An 18947-nucleotide genomic window follows, 5' to 3' on the forward strand; every position below is an offset into this window, starting at 1 on the left:
AGAACACAAAAACTGTTCCTCAGTGGGAAAGCGGCTGGAGTTTTATAGATGACTGCTAATGTCCACAAAAACAATCCTTCAAACTTTCCAGTGATGGAATAGTGCTAAGATTGTTGAAATGGTTCAATTTCTTAACAGTTTTATATTCTGGGAACATGGGATTGTGCTTGTTATAAGGTGACATTGATTCTCTGAGTTACTGGTGCCTGTTTTTTCCCTTTTTTTTTTTTTTAACTTAATTGGTCATTTTTTGTTTTTAAGAAACTATTCGCAAAGGAAAAAAAAAAATGTGTGACTGGCCTGTCCATCCTTGTACCAGCTGAGAGAGGCAGACGGAATCGCGTAAGCTTCACATTCCAAAGTCAGCGTATTGTTTACTTTGATCTTCACTTCTTTAGGGGAAAGACCTGGCCCCAGTAGGTCCCCTTTATTGATGATGGGTGGAACTGCATGAAAAAATGAATATTCTTAGAGTAAGCACTCGTTCTTTTATATACATGGACTATCATGGAAATCACACCGACAATTACTTAAGAAAACGAGGAAATAACTGAGGCATTTGCTATGCTCTTCTTCCCCCATGGACCCAAGAGTGCATCTTATGAAATGGTAGCATTCAGATGTGAAGGAAATGTGAAGGAAAATATCTTCTTCCTTTCATTTGAATACTGCCAATGAGTCTAATTAGAACCATTGCTTCACAGAACCATTACTTTCATTTTTCCAGGTCCCCAGACACAGTCCAAGCGTGACCCATAAAATGTATTTTGTCAGTCATTAAAGGAGCTGATTCAAAGAATAAAAGACAATCAGAAAGATTCTCTTCCTTTTTAAAAACAAAAACAAAACCAAAATCCTGAAATGTAGGCCCTGTTAATGGTAGGATTTGCTGTCTTTTTTTTTTTTTTAGTGTTTATTTGTTTTTGAGAGACAGAGTCCAATCTGGGGAGGGAGCAGAGAGATAAGGAGACAGAGAACCTAAAGCAGGCTCTGAGCTGTCAGCACAGAGCCCAATGCAGGGCTTGAACTCACAAACCATGAGATCATGACCTGAGCCAAAGTCAGATGCTTAACTGACTGAGCCACCCAGGTGCCCCAGGATTTGATTTGCTTTTTATGTACAGGTCAAAGTACAGTGGATCAGCCCAAAGTCATTGATAAACTCATCTTAAGCTATTGATTAGAATATGTGTGTGTGTGTGTGTGTGTGTGTGTGTGTGTATTTAAATAACAATTTTGTGTATGAAAGTACTATAACTCAGCCCAGAGGGTTTTCAGAAGGAAAAACAGAAACATAAGGAAGTACCACTGAAAAGTTCTCCAATAAGAGGTTAGAGAGCAGACTGAATGGGCTCTTCACATCTTTAAGCAATTAAGGTCATGGGTACAATGTTAATTCAACTTCCATCTTAATGAAGGAAACTGCATAGACAACAAGCTTTAATGATGAGTATAAATAATTATGAACCCATAATAAAAAACAGTATCGAAAAAGTTAGAAAACTTGAGGAAAATATGAAATGTAGTGTTTTTTCAGGACTTACTGTAGACCTTCACTTCATAGTGCTTTATCATTTCTCCTGCTTCATTAGTGGCTATACAAGAGTATCTTCCAGCATTGTCCTCCTGTGCATTTAGGATCTGCAGAGTCCTACCTCCTGAAAAAGCATGGAACACCAAAGAACCTCTGAAGTCACAGTGGCAACAGAATATGCACAAACTATCAGGGGTTTTAGTTCTCACTATTAACATATTTCTTTTTCTATGTGCCAATTCTGTAATAGACATGTGACACAGGACAAACTACAATCTACATGGGCACTGCATAGTGGGTGAGGAGTCAGTAAGTCCTTGGTGATCCTCTGTGGTAATGACTCTCATGCTCATCCTGACCCTCCCATGCCCCTGTACACACTCTGGCTAAGGTCTTTGTTTCACTCTCTTCATAAATAGGTCTTCTGCTTTAGTCATCTTCCTCTCACTTACTTGGCCTATCAGTAGAGACTGATCTTGCTAAAACTCAGTTTGTATTATGGTACCATTCTCCTTAAAAATCTTCATTGGTTCTCAATTGACTAAAGTATAAAGTTAAAACACTAGTCCAGGCATTCAAAACATGACCCCAATGTTCCTTCCTGACCTTTTCTCCTATCCACCTCCCTCCCTGCCACACACACACACATACACACACACACACACACCTCCACTCAAGTGGGAGGTGGGGGGTCTACAGATTATTACTTGTGCATAGATAGGCCTTTCGTACATCTATGTGCCATTCTCACTTTGTACCATTTCCACACTAGTCATCCAGATGGATCTGAAATCTCTTATTTCCAACCAACACAATTCTATATTTTTCCTTAAGGGTTAGTTCAAGTTCCAAATGCAACAAAGCATTTCCTGACCACTTTGGCCCACAGTGGCCATTCTATCTTTTAAATTTTTATAAAATCTGTCACTATCTCATTTATCAATCTCCATGACTATTCATAATCCATTATTATTCATGAATTCATGTTGTTAATTAACTTTTATACATCTTATATCCCTTCCACATAAAACTAAATTTCTTAAAACCAGTGATAATACTTTTCCATTCTTTGTATTTTCATACATTTTGGCAGGTATTAAAGAGAAATAAACAAACTCTCTCAATCTAAATACTAATTCTCTTTCAAAGTTCAATTCAGCAAGAAGTGAATTTCTACTCTTTTTGGTATTTCACATTATATTTTTAGCAATTAATAGCATCGTGGAATTTATTGATTTGCCCTTTATTTACATATTTTACTGGCCTTTCAAAAAGTAATTTTGCTTTAGGTTACAAGATATATACAAATAATTTAAAAATTAAAATAGCAATAGAATAGCATAACTAAGTCATAATCACTTTTATTAAAATTAACCAATGATTCTTTTTCTACAATAGCAGATGGCATAAGTGTATCTTGGGCATCTAAAGTAAACTAATTACCTGGAAGAATACGAATATTTCGGTTGGATTCTAAAGGTGTTCCATCCTTAAACCAGGTGATGGTGGCTGGAGGATATGAATAAGCTTCACAGACCAAAGATGTGGGGCTGTTAAGGATAACGGTGACATCTTCAGGGCCACCATCACTGTCAATACCAGCAATTGTAGGGGATACTGAAAAAGATTTAAAATGTGATGAAAGAAATATGTTTAGAAATGTCCTTATTTGTGAATTTTCTCCCATCCAAGTACTATCCAGGCCCGACCCTGCTTAGCTATCGAGATCAGACAACATCGGGCTTGTTCAGGGTGGTATGGCCGTAGACCCTTATTTGTGAATTTCTAAATTTCACTGTACTTATTTGTGTAATTCCATTTATTAACAGTTAGAGAAATAATTGATTATTTTTGTTATTCTACATGAAAAGAATGAGAACTTCAAAATGGCATAATGGAGATGACACACAAAAAGAAATCGTAATGTAATGTAGTAAGGCAAGAATGGGAATTCTGTTGCAGGATACTTGGAAGCATTGCATTTAATCCAATCTCAAGTATGTGGTATGAGGACTCTCATCAGGGAAGCCCTCCTGAAGGAGATTTCAAAGTGAGTCTTCAAGGATTAGTGGTGGTTAGTAAGAGAAAGAAGGGAGACTAGTAGAAAGAAGGAGGATATTGGGAGCATAGTGAGGAGCAAGAAGGGAATATATAGAAGATGGATTTAAGGGGATCAATGTTGGAAGCAAGGATAATGGAGACAGGTACATTTGTTCTGTAAAAGATAATGAGAGACTGAATGAAAGGAAGGCATAAAGAGGACGGAGTGACTAAAGAAAAAATTTAGAAAGTTAATTGGTGTGCCTTGATGACAGAATTTGGTGACTAAGCTGAATCAAAGATGACTTTTAGTTTTCTTGCTTGGGAATGTAGGTAAACTGCAATGAAGCAACATAAATATAAAATATGGAAAGATGTGCTCATTTAGGAGGGGAAGAGAGTTTGTTCAGTTCTGAATATCTTGAATTTTAAGCGCCCATGAGGATTCCAGGTAGACTTGTCCAACAAGTAATTGCATACAGAAATCCAAACTTGGAAGAAAGATCTGGGTTGCAGGTATGGGTTAAGAAAGACACCAGTCTGGGGCACCTGGGTGGCTCAGTAGGTTAAGCATCTGACTTTGGCTCAGGTCATGATCTTGTGGTGAGTTCAAGCTCTGAGTCGAGCTCTGTGCTGACAGTTCAGAGCCTGGAGCCTGCTTCAGATTCTGTGTTTCCCCCCTCTCTCTATCCCTCCCCCACTGAGTTCTGTCTCTGTCTTTCAAAAATAAATAAACATTAAATTTTTTTTAAAAAAAGACACCAGTCTATAGGAGATGATAAATAAGCTCATGGGAATTAAGCTTATTATTTGAAGACAATATTAGAGTAAAATAAGCAGTGAAGAAAGACAAAATGCTAAGGGACCTAATTTTTGAGAGATGGATTATGTAAAAGTCCATAAAAGAGAGAGAAAGGGAGCAACAGAAAGTGTGCAAGGATAACTAGGGAAGAACACTGCCAAGGAAAAAGTGATAACTAATGTTTAAGACATTAAGAAAGGACTGAAAAATATTTTTGGATCTAGCAACAGGATAATCTTTGCCACAACAGCATGAAGCATGGCATGGGGAAAATGGGACAAGCAGTAGACACGGAATAGTTACAATATGAAGTGATGGAGGCAGTAGGAGGTGAAGCTGTAGGTAAGGTGGGTGATGGGAATGGCTAACTTATCAAGTAAGGTGGAAGATACAGAGTTAAAGGCATACGTGTAGGCAGTAACTGTGAACAAGAAGATACCTCATCCTCTGGGAAAAGAAAGGGTAAGGACACTGAATTATGGCTGAGTAGACTGGAAGTTGAAATGTACACACTAAACAGCCTCATCTTTATGAAGATGGTGGAAAAGAAGTCTTTGATTCAGATCCCTTAGCCCTCAATGAATGAGGGAGAATGACAAGAAACTGGTAAGTAACTAGGAAGTGAGGATTGGAGGGCACAATCAGATAGTATGACTTGGGATACTTGGAGACAGTGGAGATTGGACAGAATCTCCAGGGAGCTAGTGTCTCTTGGGAAGAGTCAGATTTCAGTTACAGCAAGGAACTGGAGAGAATATTAAATTGGGTTTCCAGAGAGGACACAGTATAGAATTTGGACATGAGTTATATTGGGAAATGAATCAGTGGTAAAAGGAGGGAGGCACCAGGAACTTAAAGCTCTGAGAGAAGCAGTGAATGTACTGCAGGAGAGGAAATCCAGGGCTGAACATTTGCCTTTCATACACTTATGGGTGTGAGGAAGAACAGGTGCGTTAACAGGCAACTGGCTCATGAACTCCCATTCATACTTATCCATGTATCTGTTATTCAATGCTCTGTCAGGGGCTGGGGCTAAATCCTTTACAAGGTAAAAGGGGTTCTACATTTTGGAGTTTATTTTTTATGTATTATCTATATATACTATTCATTTGACACTTATACATTATCCACTATTTTGATTTAATTTTTCTTGCACACATTATCTCTTCTACTTAATTAGGCTGTAAGCTACAAGAGGGTAGTATCCTGTATGGGAATTTCCTATGTACGAGACTATGTTTCCCAAAAGAGTCTAGGCAATAACTACAAAAACAAACAAAAATTGCAAAACTTTGCATACTCAAATGTAGGTCAGTTGATTCTAGAACAATAAAAAGTATTTTCTCAACGTTTATTTATTTTTGGGACAGAGAGAGACAGAGCATGAACGGGGGAGGGGCAGAGAGAGGGAGACACAGAATCGGAAACAGGCTCCAGGCTCTGAGCCATCAGCCCAGAGCCTGACGCGGGGCTCGAACTCACAGACCGCAAGATCGTGACCTGGCTGAAGTCGGACGCTTAACTGACTGCGCCACCCAGGCGCCCCAAAAAGTATTTTGATATATGTAATCAAATATAATACATTTAGGTGGTGTATTTTAAATTTCAAGACATGAACAGAAATTAAGAATCTATTTTAATGTCATGCCTGAGACATAAGCATAACTTTGAATGTATAGTTTCTCATAATTCCTAGTCCACAAAGACTATAAGATAGACAATTGCCAATAATGGCAGAGTCTCATAACGAAAGGATAAAATATATCAGATTGAGCCCCTTGTACTGTTGACCTATTTCTCTTTGACCAGCATATATTTTATCTCTTACCACTATGTTTTTAGCATCTGTCTTTTCCACAGTTGTGTCCCTAGCACAAAACACAGTGCCTGGAACATAGATGGTATTTTTAATGTGATGAATAAATCTGTGAATGAATGAATGAATTAAAGAAAAACAGCAAATGTACACAACCACTAGTCCTCCTTAAATAATGAAATTCTATGGTAGAAACATTAAGCAGAAAAAGAAAAGAAGGTAAGTCAGCAGACCTTCATGTTTGATTCTTCAAGATTTGAAGCACTGATTGTACCTACCCAACACATTAAGACTGAAACTTTTGCTCTTGTCGCCAGCCGTGTTAGAAGCCAAACATGCATATCTTCCAGTGTGTGATACTTGAGCCTTAGTAATTTTAAGAAAGCGGCCGCCAGACATAATGTGATGGGTGTCATCTTCCTGGAGGAGCTGTCCATCTTTGTGCCACGTAATTTCTGGCACTGGGTTCCCTGTAACCAAAAGCCATTTCTGAGAGATGGCTAATAATTATATGCCTATAAATGATAACTGAAAGCATTTTTACCTATTTGACATTTAAATATCACATTTGTAAAACAATGCATTAGCCATTCATGTTAAATTAAATTTGTAAACATAATTTATAACAATCATGCTATAATTTTTTAAATTTGTGTATCACAAACCATTTTCAAATGAAAATTGTTTTGATCTATAAGTGAAATCATTCCAAATTAGTCTTTGTCCTTAAATAGCAAAACATACTTTAAAAAAATGGGATATGCATTTTTATTAAAATTATTTTTCACGAATACTTTCACATGCATTAAAATTTTTTTAAGTTTTTATATTTTTGACAGAAAGCTATAAAAAAGGAAAAGCCTTGAATTAAACAATTTCATAAATAGATATTTTCAGTTTATACCAGGATTCTAGCATAAATATATAGATTGGTGGATATAAATATAAATATAGTAATTAGTCCTGTAATATTTATAGCCTATGGGGAAATATCTTTCTGTTTTAACATGAAACTTATGTTAAATATTAATTTTTAAGTTTCTCAAATAATTAAAAAAATTTAAAACCATAAAAGCAAGTTTACTTAGGAAAAAGGGCTAGAATAATATATTAAAATTGGAAGGCTTGACCACACCAACCATGGAACCTGTTCTATAGCCCCACCCAGATGGGGAAGCAAACTTTCAGGCCTGCCCAACTGCTGAGTTACAGCACCCAGGCCTACCTGACTAGGAAGCCTAACCAGAACATTCAGGCAACCACAGAGCCTATCCTACTGCACTCAGTCAAGAAATCAAGTGAGTAGTACTATCTGACTGTTTCCAGCCAACAGTAACCCCTCTCCACTAACCTCAGAGCTCAAGCAGTGTGGCCTTAACCAAATAGAGACCCTAATAGCAAGCCCCACCTGCAAGGACACTACCAGATTACCTATGCAGAACACTAAGCTGAGTTGACTGATGGATGATTACTGTTGCCAAAGTAAACCTATAAAGTCTGGAAGAGGAGGCCCCTTACTCAAATGTGCAGATACTAATGCAAGGAGTCAGGTAAAAAAAGATACTATCAAAGGAAACTAATTAAACTCTAATAATGACTTTAAAGGAATGGAGATCTATGGACTGTCTGACCAAGAATTCAGAATAATCCTCTCAAAGAAGTTTAGGGAACCACAAGAACACAGGCCCTAAACAAAATTAAGAAAACAGTGCATGAACAAAGAAACAGAAACTATCAAAAACAAACAGAATTCCTTGAGCTGAATAACATAGTGACTGACCAAAAGAATTCAATAGAGAGCTTCAACACCAGACTCAACCAAGAAGAAAGAATTAGTGAACTATAAGATAGGTCATTAAGTAACCAGTCAGAAAAGGAAAGAACGAAAGAAAGAAAGAACATAAGCCTATAGGACTTATGGAATACCATCAACAGAAACAATATATACATTATGGGAATCCAAGAAGGACAGAGATAAAGGACAAAAAGTATATTTATAGCAATTATGGCTGAAAAGTTCCCAGACATGGGGAGAGAAATGGACATCCAGATTGATGAGGCCCAAAGGACCCCAAATGGGTTGAACTTGAAAAGGGCTACACTGAAACACATTATAATTAAGGTTTTTAAAAGTTAAAGACAAAGAGTTTGAAAGCAGCAAGAGAAAAGCATATCACATACTAAGGAACTTCCATAAGACTTTAGGCTGGTTTAAAAAAAATAAGTTCTACTTTGGGGGTGCCTGGGTGGCTCAGTCGGTTAAGGGCCTGACTTTGGCTCAGGTCACGATCTGGCAGTTTGTGAGTTTGAGCCCTGCATCAGGCTTTGTGCTGACAGCTCAGAACCCGGAGCCTGCTTTGGATTCTTTGTCTCCTTCACTCTCTGTTCCTCCCCTGCTTGTGCTCTGTCTTCCTCTTTCTCAAAAATAAACATTTAAAAATTAAAAAAAAATAAGGTCTACTTTGTATGCCAGGAAAGAATAGGATAATTTATTCAAAATGTTAACAGAAAAAAAAAAATCTGTCAACCAAGAATACTATAGCTGGCAAAGGAAAGATAAAGATTTTCCTGAACAAACAAAAGCTGAGGGAGTTCATTATCACTAGGCCTGCCTTACAAGAATGCTAATAAAGACATTCTCAAGTGGAAACAAGAGGATGCATAAAACTCACCAGTAACGGTAAATATACAGCCAAAGTCATAGTCTCTTCAATTGTAATGGTAGTGTGTAATTCACTTACAACTCTAGTTTAAAAGTTAAAAAGTAGGGGTGCCTGGGTGGCTCAGTCGGTTAAGTGTCCGACTTCACCTCAGGTCATGATTTCACGGTTCATGAGTTTGAGCCCAGCGTCAGGCTCTGTGCTGATGCCTTGGAGCCTGGAGCCTGCTTTGGATTCTGTGTCTTCCTCTCTCTCTGCCCCTCCCCTGCTCATGCTCTGTCTCTCTCTGTCTCTAAAAAATAAATAAATGTTAAAAAAAAATTTAAAACTTAAAAAGTAAATGTATTTAAAATAACCATAACTGCAATAATTTGGACATGTAAAAAGTACAAAAACTGCCACATCAATAATCTAAAATGTGAGGGGGAGAGAAGTAAAAATGTAACGTTTATGTATACTATCAAATTAAAGTTGCTATCAGGCTAAAAAAACATGTAAGATATTTTATGTAAGTCTCATGGTGAAGAAAAATCTATACTAGTTCTACAAAAGATTAGGATAAAGGAGTCAACCATCAACTCACAAAAGAAGACAGCAAGAAGCAAGGAATAAAGGGTTTAAAAAATAATAAGAAAACAAATGGCAATAGTAAGTCCTTACTTATCAATAATTACTTTAACATAAATGGATTAAATTCTCCAATCAAGAAACAGAGAATGACTGAATGAATTAAAAAACAAGATTTAGTAATATGTTGCCTACAAGGGAGACAAAGAAGATCATTATGAAATGATAAATGGATCAATCCTCAAGAAGATATAATAAATGTAAATATTTGTGCACCCAAACATTGGATCAACTAAGTATATAAACAAATACTAATAGAACTAAAAAGAGAAATAAACAGCAATACAATAGTATTTAGGGAACTTAATATCCACTGTCAACAATGAAAAGATCATCCATACAGAGAATTGATTAAACAACAAGAACAACTACAAAACAAAAAACAAAAAAAACAAATAGGATTTGGACAACACTCTAGACCAAACAGAATTATACAGAACATTCTAGCCAACAATAGCAGAATACACATTATTTTCAGCACACATAGTACATTAATTAGAATATATTATATGTTAGACCAAAGAACAAGTCTTAACAAATTTAAGATGATTAAAATCATACAGAGTATCAATCAGACAACACAAAGAAATAAAGGCATCCAAATCGGCTAGGAGGAGGTTAAACTTTCACTCTTCGCAGATGACATGATACTCTATATGGAAAATCCAAAAGGTTCCATGAAAAACCTGCTAGAACTGATTCATGAATTCAGCAAAGTTGCAGGATATAAAATCAATGCACAGAAATTGGCTGCATTCCTATACAGCAACAATAAAGCAACAGAAAGAGAAATCAAGGAGTCGATTCCATTTACAATTGCACTAAAACCCACAAAATACCTAGGAATAAATCTAACCAAAGATGTGGAAAATCTATACACTGAAAACTATAAAAAGCTTATGAAAGAAATTGAAGATGACACCAAAATTAACCAATGGATAATTTCCATTTCCAAAAAACGGAAAAACATTCCATGCTCCTGGATAGGAATAACAAATATTGTTAAAATGTCGATACTACCCAAAGCAATCTACATATTCAATACAATTCCTATCAAAATAACATGAGCATTCTTCACAGAGCTAGAACAAATAATCCTAAAACTTGTATGGAACCAGAAAAGACCCCGAATAGCCAAAGCAAACTTGAAAAAGAAAACCAAAGCAGGAGGCATCATAATCCCAGACTTCAAGCTATACTACAAAGCTGCAATCATCAAGACAGTATGGTACTGGCACAAGAACAGACACTCAGATCAATGGAACAGAATAGAGAACCCAGAAATGGACCCACAAACGTATGGCCAACTAATCTTTGACAAAGCAGGAAAGAATATCCAATGGAATAAAGACGGTCTCTTCAGCAAGTGGTGCTGGGAAAACTGGACAGCGACATGCATAAGAATGAACCTGGACCACTTTCTTACACCAGACACAAAAATAAACTCAAAATGGATGAAAGACCTCAATATAAGACAGGAAGCCATCAAAATCCTCGAGGAGAGGGGCGCCTGGGTGGCGCAGTCGGTTAAGCGTCCGACTTTGGCCAGGTCGCGATCTCGCGGTCCGTGAGTTCGAGCCCCGCGTCGGGCTCTGGGCTGATGGCTCAGAGCCTGGGGCCTGTTTCTGATTCTGTGTCTCCCTCTCTCTCTGCCTCTCGCCCGTTCATGCTCTGTCTCTCTCTGTCCCAAAAATAAATAAACGTTGAAAAAAAATTAAAAAAAAAAAAATCCTCGAGGAGAAAGCAGGCAAAAACCTCTTTGACCTTGGCCACAGCAACTTCTTACTCAACTCGTCTCTGGAGGCAAGGGAAACAAAAGCAAAAATGAACTACTGGGACCTCGTCAAAATAAAAAGCTTCTGCACAGCGAAGGAAACAATCAGCAAAACTGAAAGGCAACCAACAGAATGGGAGAAGATATTTGCAAACGACGTATCAGATAAAGGGTTAGTGGCCAAAATCTATAAAGAACTTATCAAACTCAACACCCAAAAACAAATAATCCAGTGAAGATATGGGCAAAAGGCATGAATAGACACTTCTCCAAAGAAGACATCCAGATGGCCAACTGACACATGAAAAAAATGCTCCACATCACTCATCATCAGGGAAATACAAATCAAAACCACAATGAGATACCACCCGACACCTGTCAGAATGGCTAATATTAACAACTCAGGCAACAACAGATGTTGGCGAGGATGCGCAGAAAGAGGATCTCTTTTGCATTGTTGGTGGCAATGCAAGCTGGTGCAGCCACTCTGGAGAACAGTATGGAGGTTCCTCAAAAAACTAAAAATAAAACTACCCTACGACCTAGCAATTGCACTACTAGGCATTTATCCACAGGATACAGGTGTGCTGTTTTGAAGGGACACATGCACCCCCATGTTTATAGCAGCACTATCAACCATAGCCAAAGTGTGGAAAGAGCCCAAATGTCCATCGATGGATGAATGGATAAAGAAGACGTGGTATATATATATAGAATGGAGTATTACTCGGCAATCAAAAAGAATGAAATCTTGCCATTTGCAACTATGTGGATGGAACTGGAGGGTATTATGCTAAGTGAAATTAGTCAGAGAAAGACAAAAATCATATTACTTCACTCATATGAGGACTTTAAGAGACAAAACAGAGGAACGTAAGGGAAGGGAAACAAAAATAACATAAAAACAGGGAGGGGGACAAAACAGAGAGACTCGTAAATATGGAGAACAAACTGAGGGTTACTGGAGGGGTTGTGGGAAGGCGGATGGGCTAAATGGGTAAAGGGTACTAAGGAATCTACTCCTGAAATCATTGTTGCACTATAAGGTAACTAATTTGGATGTAAATTTTAAAAAATAAAAAATAAAACAAGTCAAAAAAAAAAAGAAAAAAAGAAGAATCATACAGAGTATCATTTATTATCACAATGGTATAAAAGTACAAACCATTAACAGAAGGAAAGCTGGAAAATTCACAAATACATGGAAATTAAACAGTACACTTTAGAATAACCAATGGATAAAAGAATCAAAAGGGAAATGAAAAAGTATCTTAGGACAAATGAAAATGGAAACACAACATATCAAAATTTTTAGTATGCAGCAAATGCAGTTTTAAGACAGAAGCTTATATTGAAAAACTCATACATAGAAAAATAGAAAAATCTCAAATAAACAACCTAACTATACACATCATGGAACTAGGGAAAAAAAAGAACTAAGACCAAAGTTAGCAGAAGGAAGGAAATAATAAAGACTAAAGCAGAAATAAATGGAGAATAGGACAACAATAGAAAAGATTAACAAAACTAAGAACTGGTTCTTTGGAAAGATAAATAAAAATGTTTAGCTGTCCTAAGAAAGACAGACAGAAGACCCAAATAAATAAATTATAAATGAAAGAGGAGACATTACAACTGATACTATAGAAATACAAAGGATTATAAGAGAGTACTATTAATACTATTGCCAACAAACTTGACCACCTAGAATAAATAAGACAAATTCCTGAAAACATGTAAGTTGCCAAGACTGAATCATGTAGAAACAGAAAATCTGAACAGACCAATGAGTAAGGAGACTGAGTCAATAATCAAAAACCTTGCAATAAAGAAAAGCAGAGATCAGATGGTTTCACTGGTGAATTTTACCAAACACTGAAAGAAGAATTAACAACAGTTCTTCTGAAACTCTTTCAAAAATTGAAGAGGAGGCCAGCATTACCCTGATACCAAAGCCAGGTGAGGATACCAAAGAAAAGAAAACTACAGGTCAATATCTATTTTAGAGACAGACAGAGCACAAGTGGGGGAGGGGCAGAAAGAGTCAGAGACAGAATCTAAAGCAGGCTGCAGGATCTGAGCTGTCAGCACAGAACCTGACGTGGGGCTCGAACCCACGAACCATGAGATCATGATCTGAGCTGAAGTCGGACACTCAACTGACTGAGCCACCCAAGTGCCCCATCCTATAGCTTTCTAATTCTTTATGCCTTGTTAACCCATCGGTGCAAGCTCAGGGAATTAAATAATACACCTTAATTCTACTAAGGTTTACTGAAGGTCAAATAACCTCCTGTTATTTCTGGTCCAATTTGTTACCAAGAGGATGACTTACAGTAAATGGTTAACTTTGTCTCATAGTTTTCATGAGTAATTGTTAAAATAGCCTTCAGGGTCTTTGGTAACCTAAAACTTGAACATTTTGCTTAAATGTTAAATCAAATTAAGTTCATCAGACATTTAGGGTTCTTCCAAATCAAATGGACTGCTGAAGCATTGCTTACTAAACATAGGTTTATGCTTCTGATGTCTTATGGCAAAAAAAAAAACAAAAAAACAAAAAAAACCCCCAAACTAAGAATATTTAAATCCATTAAAAAAACATACTTTATGCCTAATGGATTCATAAGTCTGCCACCTAAAAAATTTCTGATATAACAGTTCACAATTGGTTACTACCTAGTTTTCACTGGAGACTAAGGTTTCTAAGAGTTAAAATTCTGCTATATGTAATTAAGGCTAATGGAAATAAGTAACTTCATATATAAAAAAGAGATATGTAAGATCTAAAAAACGAAACTACATTTTTGTTAATGGTAATAAGTAAAATAAGTAAGTAAATAAATAAATATAATTTTAACAAAAAGGGTAAAACAACAGGACAACACACCCTTTTAATTTTTTTACTTAAGCCTTGGTTGGAATTACCCATTCTTTATAATCCACAAGGCCAAGCCATTACAAAATGAACACATAATATGCTCAAAAATATGTAAAAGAACAAACAAACAAACAAAAAGGGGGGAGATACCCCAGGCTGTCTGCATTATAACCTCAGCTCCTTCTTGATAGTGCTATGATTACTCTTAACTTTTAAATACTAACTGCAGCTGAATGACATTCTTCAAAATCAGATAAACCCTCTCACCCTATGGTGGTGCTATCCAAAATCCCCAAAGGGGGGCTCACACGGACTGGGCCCACTGAACTTCTCACCTGGGGTCGAGGATATGCTTGTGTTCTTTCAGATTCTGGACCTCTGTGGATTCCCTCTTGGTTGGTGAAGCTGTACCATGCCATAGTGGAGACCCCCAGGATATCTTCCAGTGAACTAGGACATCCAGAGAATGACTCTGAATGAGCAACCACTGCCCCCCTTTTTCAAGATGGAAGAAGCCTCTGCATTGACTCCTCATCCTGAAGCCACAAACACAAGTTTTTGCTCCTGATATAACATGGGGAAGCCTTAAACACCTGTCTAACCAGGCTGTCATCCTCTTACAACACAATGATATTGCATATGCCCCTAATTCGCATCTGATGGCCATGATCTCCATCATTAACAAGAATTTGATATATGTAACCCTGATTCTTCTCCTTGCCCTCATTTGTCCAGGCTGAGTTCAATATTCATATTGGGCTCATCTTCTTAACCTACCTATATTTGATAGCTTAACACTCCTAGCCTGGGATATTTCTATTAGCAATAATGGCAGAGTTCATGGAAGGAGCCAATCTTAACTGGCCCTTCCAAACTGAACAAGAGTATTGGCTTTATATGCCAAGACCTCAATAGTGGCTTCTTCCAGCACCTCCTGTGTGTGTTACTAAATTTAGCAATTTACCTGTTTGTCGCAAACTAAAAATTAACTGGCTTTTATGTGTACAGCCCAAAACCTCTACAAGGCCAGAGAATTTTACCTTTTTGTCAGCCACAAGCTTTGATTTACCTCAAAAAACAAACATATCTCACACTCCTAATGTTATAGCTTGGTCTAGTCTCAAATATTCAGACCACCCCTGGAATAATATTCCTTGGACAACCTGTTATGGAGAGATTGAGCATAATCTTTGCTGGGGCAATTGGACTATTATTGAAGGGGTCCTAGAGGACACCTTGAAACAAAATATTCAAATAAGACCATATCCTATGACCAGTCTAGTAGGGACAATATTTTCTGGAAAGACAGAGCTTGTCAGGCCCTTTAATTAATGCACATAAAGAGAAATTAAAAGGACCGGCTTGTTAATCTTTGTAAGCTTGGCCTTCCCTTCTTCACTTGTACTGTTAGCCATGGTGAAATTTATGTAAATCGACATATTAACATAACTTGGGCTTCCTTGAACAACCATCAATTTGCATGGACCACTACTTGTGTCCCTTCTCCCTATGTTCTCTTTGCTACCTCCACTTTACAGATCAAACAACTAGAAAATAATTACAATATCTCTCCCTCCCAGGGCTGGTTTATGTCCTGCATAAATAATTATAACATTACCCAATTAAATATCTCCTCTTTATCAGTACTTAGCGCATCTCGGCCTGGGTTCCTGTAATAGCTCTGAGCCCTATATGCATCCATCAGGACTAGGCACACTTTCCAAGTTTGTTCAACACTCGTAAGGCAAAAAAGATTTGTTGGCCTGTTAATCATGGGCATCCTAGCAGCAGTAGGCGCTATGGTCTCTGCCACTGTTATTGGAATCTCCTGCATCATACTATCCAAACAGCCCATGTCCTTAATAAGTTTATGGTCAACACTACCAAAGAATTTATAAGTCAAACTTCTATTGATAGACAAGTTTTGGCCTGCCTCAAAGCTCTTGAGGCTGCAGTGGAATTTATTGGAAAAAGACAGAAGGCCTTGTTCCTTCACTCTAAACTGTCTTGCGACTCTAACTACCAGCATATTTGCATGACTGGCATTCCTTATAATCACTCCCAAGCTTGGGATGCTGTCCAGACACACCTTCACAGTGTTTTTTCTTTCTACCTCTCTAACAATATGAGAAAACTTAGATATGACTTGTATCAACAGCTACAATATGCAGAAGACTAACTTAAAAATGAGTGGGCTGGGGGCGCCTGGGTGGCTCAGTCGGTTGAGCGTCCGACTTCAGCTCAGGTCACGATCTCATGGTCCGTGAGTTCGAGCCCCGCGTCGGGCTCTGGGCTGATGGCTCAGAGCCTGGAGCCTGCTTCCGATTCTGTGTCTCCCTCTCTCTCTGCCCCTCCCCCGTTCATGCTCTGTCTCTCTCTGTCTCAAAAATAAATAAAACGTTAAAAAAAATTTAAAAAAAAAAAAAAAAAATGAGTGGGCTGATTCCTGGGCAATGTGGCGTGACCTAAATCCTTTCTTACTTAACAGCCAGCACTCATCTTAAACTGTGGATAACTCTGGGAAGTGGAATGCTTTTACTGTGTCTCTTTTTACATATTTGCAGAATCACCCTCCAAACCATCCAAAAGCAAAAGGACCAGGAGCTCATTATGACGGTCCTCAAACACTAAACTAGAAGAACCAAGAAAAACAAAAAAAGGGGGAACTGTAGGGAATAAGCTTAGGAATTCCCTGAGCTTGCACTGATGGGTTAACAAGGCATAAAGAATTAGCCACAAGATGAACACACCCAAGTTTGGGTAAACAAGATTAGGTAAACAGGGCAAAGGCCCTCAGAATAGGACTAAGGTATAGGAACAGGAAATCTCAGGATGAAAACATCCAAGATGAGGTAAACAAGATTAGGTTTCAGGGCAGAAACACCCTCCAATTTAGTACAATAGCAGAAAGCTGCTTTCACTGGAAGGAAGGACAAAAACAGGTAAACAGGGCTATAGACCACAGCAGGGCAAGTTGCCTGGAGTGGAGCTAATTAGCAAAAGAACGGTGCCTTATTAACCCTGAAGTAGCATGCTCTTTCTTGTCCCTAGGCCAGTTTAGGTAAACAGAGGTGGTGCCTCACATCTGCTGTAAACAACCTTCCACCCAGCACCAGAATTTTATTTTGTATTGACCCAAACCCCTAACACTGCATATCTTCAAACCCACTTTCCCCCATGCCCATGAATTAATGTTCACAGTTTCATTGTCTCTTTGTGCATGCCCATCACGCTGGTAAGATTTCTGATCCTAATAAAAACAGAGCAAGGACCCTTATTCAGGAGGGCTTTTGTCTCCTCTTGGACATTACCCTCTCTGGCATTTCAATCCTGCATCCACTTTCTTGCTGGACAAGGAGAACTCCAGACCCAGAGTCTATGACATGGGAGTCCTAAACTAAAAAGCTTCTGCCCAGCAAAAGAAATCATTGGCAAAATAAAAAGGCAACCTATGGAATGGGGGAAAACATTTGCATACCACATATCTGATGAGGGATTAATATCCAGAATATATAAAGAACTTAATAGCAAGCAACAACAAATAATAAAATTTAATAATTGGCAAGGGACCAGAATAGACATTTTTTCCAAAGAAGACATACAGATGACAAATAGCTACATGAAAAGATGTTCAACATCACTAATCATTGGGAAATGCAAATCGAAACCACTGTGAGATATTATGTCACACTTGTTAGAATGACTGTTATCAAAAGGACAAGAGATAACAAGTATTGACGAGGATGTGAGAAAAGGGAACAATTGTGCACTGTTGGTGGGAATGTAAATTGGCATAGCCACTTTGGAAAACATTGTGGAGATCTCAAAAAATTAAAAATAGTAATGCCACATGATCCAGCAATTCTCCTTCTGGGCATATATTTAAAAAAAACCAAAGTCACTGTCTTAAAAAGATATCTCTACTCCCACGTTTACTGCAGTATTATTCACAATAGGTAAAATATGAAAACAACTTAAGTGTCTATTGACAGGTGAATGGATAAAGAAAATGTGTGTGTGTGTGTGTACATCACACTTTCTTTATCTATGTATGTGTGTGTATATATGTATATACATATATTGTATACATCTTTTTTGTTTCTCTATATACAAGCAGAAGCAGAATTTTTAAAAAGACAATAATTTATTGAATTGAAAGAAAAGACCTATGTGTCTTTCTTTTTTCCCCCACCCACCCCTTCTTCCTTCCTTTCCTCAGTGTAGGGGTATTCTTTTGTTTTTTTAAAGTTTATTTATTTATTTTGAGAGGGGGAGGGGCAGACAGAAGGAGAGAGAGAATCCTAAGTAGGCTCCGCGCTGCCAGTGCAGAACCTGATACAGGGCTGGATCTCACAAACGGTGAGATCATGACCTGAGCTGAAATCAAGAGTCAGATGCTTAACCGACTGAGCTACCCAGGCACCTGGAATATTCTCATCTCCAGAGAATCTGAGAAATTTCCTCCTATACTTCTACTGGCTCTACTCAACTAGAATTCAATTTCAAATGCTTATTATAGTAGTTTGACTTTTTTCTCAACCTATTAAGATACATAGTGGAGGCAATAAATAATAAGTGAGTGGAGGAGCAGCAGGAATACAAGAGCTAAGTCCCTTACCTGTCACTTCACATGTCAGTGTAACACTCTGTTTCTCTTTGACCTTCATGTCTTCCAATGTATTTTCGCCCACAATGCGAGGTGGCACTAAAAAAAAAAAGTTAAATGCAGAAAAAAACAGAAAAAGTAAGCAACTATTCTAACAGCAGGATTATTATTTTATAAGCATCTTTGTTTATATTTTTATAAGCTATA

At 37.7% G+C, this 18947-nt stretch overlaps 1 protein-coding gene across 3 annotated transcripts in view; it reads right to left on the minus strand.

The window, feature by feature from the left end:
• The window catches only part of HMCN1 (hemicentin 1), a 465703-nt gene that overhangs the window by 114863 nt on the left and 331893 nt on the right, over positions 1-18947 (minus strand). For all 3 annotated transcript variants that reach the window (XM_043568168.1, XM_043568169.1, XM_043568170.1), the window contains exons 48-52: positions 18753-18839; positions 6471-6662; positions 2978-3151; positions 1545-1658; positions 301-446 (exon numbers count right to left, since the gene is read on the minus strand). In XM_043568168.1, the coding sequence (XP_043424103.1) occupies positions 301-446; positions 1545-1658; positions 2978-3151; positions 6471-6662; positions 18753-18839 (713 nt within the window). The remainder of the gene's footprint in view (positions 1-300; positions 447-1544; positions 1659-2977; positions 3152-6470; positions 6663-18752; positions 18840-18947) is intronic.

This window comes from Prionailurus bengalensis, chromosome E4 (genome assembly GCF_016509475.1).
Source record: "Prionailurus bengalensis isolate Pbe53 chromosome E4, Fcat_Pben_1.1_paternal_pri, whole genome shotgun sequence".
NCBI classification, from domain to species: Eukaryota; Metazoa; Chordata; class Mammalia; order Carnivora; family Felidae; genus Prionailurus; species Prionailurus bengalensis.